Below are 6,000 nucleotides of genomic sequence, written 5' to 3'. Positions count from 1 at the left end.
TTGTTTGTTTACTAAAGCAAAAGTTGTGTTCGACTTGAAGTAGCGCTGCGGCTGCGAAGACCGAAAGTAGGCTACCATGAGAGCGAGTACTTTTATGTCATATACTGATCGGTATAGTAGCCGCCGCTTCAAGTAGAACACAACTTTTGCTAAAAATGAATGATGCAATGACTTGCTCATTTCACACACTTACATGTCGCCACAAGAAAGGGTCAGTGTCTTTTTAGGAGGTTTCAAAGATTCAGCTCATTAAAAATGCCCCCCACTAAAAAGTAGGGTGTCTGAAATCGCCTCCTATACCCTTAAATAGGGCACTATTTGAGGGGACAGTCATTTGTAGTGGTATCCAAAACAGTGGACGTTCTCGAGTGCACTCATTCAATCCCATAATGCACCGCAATAACTCGCAAAACCAATGTACACTCAACGGCTAGAGAATACCCATAATGCACTGTCACTGTCGGGTCCGAAATCGTTCTATATAGTATGAATTTGTGTAGTATGAATATAATCTGGACATACTGCATTCACCATGTTGTCATTATCATGTCCATCGTATGCACACATCAGAATCTCGCCGGAAGTAAGGCATCCGGGTATTCTCTGCCAAGTCTTTTAGGAGTGAATTCGGGCATACTTCTTTTGTCACATACTGCTTTTCGCCTACTATATAGTAGGGAAGTATGCGATTTCGGATGCAGCCCATGTTAATATGCTAGCCTATCATACAGGTATAATTAATTTCCTTTTTAATTGATTATTAAATTGTTTAATTGGTTTATACGCTAGTTTCCATGACAGAGTTGAATATAGATCTTCATTACTACTTTAGCTGCCAATTTGCTAAGTTTCAAATGATTATTAACGTTAAACAGCAAGCACAAACGATGCAAAAGCGGCAACGCTTCCGGCGCAATCGTTTTCATCCATTCCCTCAAGTGATGGCCTATTAATGAAATAGGTTATAGGAGAATGAGGGTATAGGGGGCGATTTTGAACATATGGTATCCAAAGGACAGACTGTTCCTGACACCCCTCTACACAGCGTAACGACGCGCCAAACATGAACGCTGCAATTATGATAACAGTCTACACTCTTTGCAAGCACGCGACGAAATGTTGTAATAAATGGTCTCACATCTGACTGCAGCTCTTTCACTGGCCGCGTTATGAAGTAACGCGAACGCTTCTGTTATAACCAAGAAAGCAAGCTCTTTTGTCGCGTCGCGCCGCATTCGCAGCCTAGAAGGTGAAGAGGAGAGGCGGAGTCCGTTGGAATATCAAGCGCAGTTCCAGTGACGAGGATGAACGCGTACGGTGGATTCCCGCCACTCCGGCGGCTGCGCGTGGGCATCAGTGAGAGAGTTCCATATAAAAGCTCCCGCATCCTCCTCAGCCTCTGACACTCTCTGTTTGAACGATACAGTGTCTCCTCTTCTTCTTCCTCCTCCTCCTCCTCCCGTGTTTTCTCGGAAACATTTTCCTGCAGTAGAAATTAAAATTCTCGTCTATGGTTCTGACTCAAGCTTCCAAAATGTCCCGGACCGATGAGGTGCACCGTATAACGGAGAATGTCTATAAGGTGAGTTTCACTGTTATTATTGTATAGGCAGATTTATATAGTTTTATATTTGTAATTACACTGCATTGGTTGTATTTTATGTATTCTCTGTTAGATTTATTTGTTCATATTGTAAACTTAATATAAAATGTAAATGCAAAGGTTTTCTCTTTTAAAGTTACTTGCTGATTAATAACTTGCTTAAAGGGACAGTTCACCCAAAAAAATAACATTCTGTCATCATTTACCCTCATGTTGTTCCAAACCTGTCACTTTCAATTCTGGGACCCAAATAGAGATCGTGAGGGACTGACAGCCTCAGTCACTATTCACTTGCATAGCATCTTTTACAATGATAATGAATAGTGACTGAGAGATTATGACAGAAATCATATTAGTGAACTATTCCTTTAAATGATGCAGAGTAGAGGCTCATGTACGTAAAGGCAGAAATATCTGGTTTCAGTGTAGAACCAGTTTAGCCAAATACTTGAACCTGTCAACTCACTGGGAGACAAGTGAGTTTCGGCCACTTATAGTTTGATTTCATCACTTGTATTTGAAGAGCATAACTATGTTTCAAGAGTTTAGGCTACTTTTGTGGATTTTCCTCTAGTGTGGTTGTTTTTTCATGTTTGGAATTTGTGAAAAGCTTAATATGTAAATGTTTGCCCTGTTTGTAACTTAGGGTTTGTTTTGCTCTAAATGAGTTTTCGATTTGTAATGTGGTATGAAGCTGATTGTGTAAAACAGATGGAGCATATCTGAGTCCCAACAGGAAAGAGCGACTAACACACTTCCATGGATCCCCACTGCACGCGCATACGATACGAACGTACATTTACTTATTTTCTCTGCCAGCTTTTCCCTGGTGGAGCTCACGTCTGTTGTAGCGTAGGCTACCTCTCTGAAACCACCTGACTCACCAAACTAAACCTTGGTGGCTGCTGAGGCTGACCCAGTGAAGCGTGTTAGTCCAATCCTGCAGACATCTGTTAAGGGACTTTAATGTTTAGGCTGTTAATTCCAGCCCATGGAGCTAATATCCTTGGCTAGAGACGGAAGGGACATTATTATTACTTGGGCAGGGATGGCATTTTTCCGAACTTTTAACTTTTCTTTGGGTTCAGAGGAAAACTGTGCAGAATATTGCAACTTATATCACTTACATTGTTGCAAGTGCACCTTTTTTAATGCCAGTATTTTAATGTGATATGTGAAAATAAGGCGTCACGGGTATACAAAAGCATTCACAATAGCAAGGTTTTCTTCTTTTTAAATCACCTTTTACTTTTTTTACAGTTAAATAGTCCTGCAGTGTGACATTAATTTTGAAATGAACAAATAGTAAATAAAATGAGGTCAACATTTTTTTATGTATTGTAATTGTATAAAAATTAGGAAAATATGTATTGGATAATTATTTTAGTTGAGTAAAGCTTGTGAACAAACATCAACAGTAAATAGGTTTAGATTAAGTTACTATGTATGTCACACTGCATGTTATATATAATTTTTCAAATTAGATAATATATAGTAATATATACACAATGTGTAAATGCATTTTAGTGCTCTTTTTGGATATCAGTCATCTCTAATAGTAGATGACTTTTTTGCAGAGCTGACTTGTTAATATTAGGATTCTTGTTTCCTCTGGTTGGATATTTGCAGGCTTTGGGAAACACATGATTAGTCACATGTACATGTGTGCTTATGAGGAAATGAGAACCTGCAGCAAACAGTATGTGAACAAACAGGAAAGCTGCTCTAACTTGGTCAAAATGAGGTCATGATAATATCTCGGGTCCTAAAGGAGGTAGTTATTTCTCTTGCACTGTAAGTCTTACTAATGGAGATACATTTTTCATGAGCTTGGAGAAGTTGTGTAACCGGCCAAAAGAAAAGCTTTAGTTTAATAACTGGACGTTTCTTGACCACGTAATCCTCCTTCAGGATTATTTTGCACGCGTTAGTGTTATCTTCTTGTCGATGGCAGAAGTTTCAGAGTATTTACAGTGAAACCATCTCCAATGTTTTTATTATGACCCTTGATGAAAATTTCGGCATTTTTTTTTTCTGCTGGATTGTGCTTGATTGATTGTTTCAGGATTAACTAAAGACATCAAGCTTACGCATTACCAATCTTCTCATAGATAGGATGATTTTAAGCAGGATGAAGTCATAATTTATAAAATTGACTACTTCAAAAAGACATTTTAGAAAGTAATTATCTCCAAGAATAATGACTTTAAACCTCATTATATCATAAATTCGATATCCTGTAGCGTATGTTGTATTAAGTGTATGAGGGTTGAGAAGTGGGAACTCAAGTCATGGCCTGTGTTACCTTTAGATTTGAGCATTGAGGTTGTTTTGTCCTTTCAGACTATAAGTGGGAGAATATTCATTCCTCATTGGGTCTCTTGGCTTCTTTAGTCTCTGTGATTTCTATAATTATAGGTATTGTGAGGCCGCAGTGGGGTTCTCTCTCTATTATAAGAAATAAAGAGACAGCGGATGCAGTGGAGCAGTAAACAGCACTCACAGATAGAAGAACAAAGTAGTGGGCCATTTGACATCATCAGGCATCATCTTTCACTTCAGTGATTCTCAACTGAGGGGTCGTGATCCAGAATTGGGTCGCAGGTCTGTTTTATGACAGACAGCATGGCAAAACCTTGTTAAATTCAAAAAGATGCAATGTAACGTTATCTTATGTATCTTTTGTTGTTGGATACATAAACTCTACAGTATTTTGTAGTGATGCATTGAAATTTTGGCAACTTAAAATATTTGGCAGAAAGAGCAATAAAAAAAGCAATGTTTTTGGCCAAACAGTTTGGAAGGACTGAAACCATTGACCGAAACTATGATGTTTAATTAGTGCTTCCCTGATGACGCATTTTCCGTGTCAGTGTCTATACTGTGCACACAAAGTGGATAAGGTAAACATAAGGTACAACAGGTAAACATATCAATGTGTGGACGCTCTTCACCGTGACTGAAAAGGATGATAGAATAGCAACAGTAAGAATTGTTTGGCTGAAATATAGAGAGTCGGCTCATTGCCGAAGAACTTTAATACAACTTGTTTAATTTATCACCTGAGAACATGACACCCTGATCAGAATACCAAGTTCAATGACCCAATTAACCAAATTGAATTACCCAAACATAATTTTTTTTAAATATATATATATATTTGGTAAAAAATTAATTTTGGTGATTAGCATTTTGCTACCGCAAATAAGACAGATGCCAATATGTACAGGTTACTTCCTTTATCCTCGATTCCTCAAACCATGAACAAACTTTTCTAAAATTTTAGTCCAAGTGAACCTTCTTTTTAATGGTTCACTTGTCTTGAACTAGAATGCTAGAATAGACATGGTTCGTGCTGACTTCAGTGTGTTTGGTTTACATTGAAATATTGGACATTTTCAATTGTCCCATTCAGCATATGCCATGTTTATAATTTTGCAAGTTGTTAACAATAAACAATTTTGCTAATGTGTCGGGTATGTCCAAAGTAAAATCTGGGTTCCGAAGCAAATCTAGTTGAGAAACACTGTTTTAGATTCATGAGACTGCATAGCTGTCTTTTTAATGCCTTATTTTTTTAACTTTGTGTGCATTTTTCTACACTGATTTTGGGGGAGAAATCTATGAAATTTATTTAAATTTGCTAAAATGTTTTGAATGGAGACGTACTACACTATTATTTGTAAAATATGACCAAACTGTTTAATCAACACAGAAGGCACAAAGCTTGTGTAGAACTTGGTGAATGAAAAGCCTGCCAATTTTTTGGAAATTTGCAAATCTTTCAATGGAGTTCCATGTAACGTGTCTCATGTAAAACTGGATCTGATGGCAATTTCTTTTGTCCAACTTCATGTGTGATTTTTGGAGCATGTCGATGTATGTTTGTGTGTACACCAGGCAGCTGCTTAGTAATCTCACAGGACCCTGGGAGCTCGAATCCACCCGTCTGCACTTACGAGTGACTCAGCTTGCATCTGCCAGTGTGTGTAGGCAGTGTCTCACGGGCCAATGGATTATGTGTGTCAGTATGTGCATGTGCCTCTGTCTCTCTGTGTGTGTGTGTGTGTGTGTGGGTAGTGTCTCGCAGACCAACAGTCTGATTGTGCGAATGTGCCTCTGCCAAAGGCGTAGGGTTTGTGCGTGAGTTCAACTTTGTGTGTGCCCACGGTGAGTAGGACAGTCAGACCTCAGAGATATTGTCATCTGTTGGAGGCTGTTTCTTTCGTACCACGCTGCACTGCCCACAACCTGACCACATGTCCACGCTTGAACTGGCCTCATGCTGGGACTTCTTGTATAGATATCAGGCTGAATTATGCTCTTGTGTTGTTTGTTTTTAAGAGGTATGTTGTACTTCCAAACAGGAGTTATGGGAAGTTAAGTCTGTTAGAATT

General features: G+C 38.7%; 1 protein-coding gene across 16 annotated transcripts in view; it reads left to right on the top strand.

The window, feature by feature from the left end:
* The first annotated feature begins 1,289 nt into the window (after nucleotides 1-1,289).
* baiap2b (BAR/IMD domain containing adaptor protein 2b) overlaps nucleotides 1,290-6,000 on the top strand; it is a 55,252-nt gene continuing 50,541 nt past the window's right edge. For 7 of the 16 annotated variants that reach the window (XM_084134339.1, XM_084134343.1, XM_084134336.1 and 4 more), the window contains exon 1: nucleotides 1,402-1,582. In XM_084134339.1, the coding sequence (XP_083990465.1) occupies nucleotides 1,511-1,582 (72 nt within the window). In that variant the 5' untranslated portion in view covers nucleotides 1,402-1,510. Of the gene's footprint in view, nucleotides 1,583-6,000 lie in introns of all 16 variants that reach the window. The other 9 variants (XR_014608882.1, XM_084134331.1, XM_084134341.1 and 6 more) reach the window with 4 other exon arrangements.

This window comes from Abramis brama (genome assembly GCF_963993115.1).
Source record: "Abramis brama genome assembly, chromosome: 14".
In the NCBI taxonomy this organism is placed as follows: Eukaryota; Metazoa; Chordata; class Actinopteri; order Cypriniformes; family Leuciscidae; genus Abramis; species Abramis brama.
This window is presented reverse-complemented; position numbering and strand designations above follow the sequence as displayed.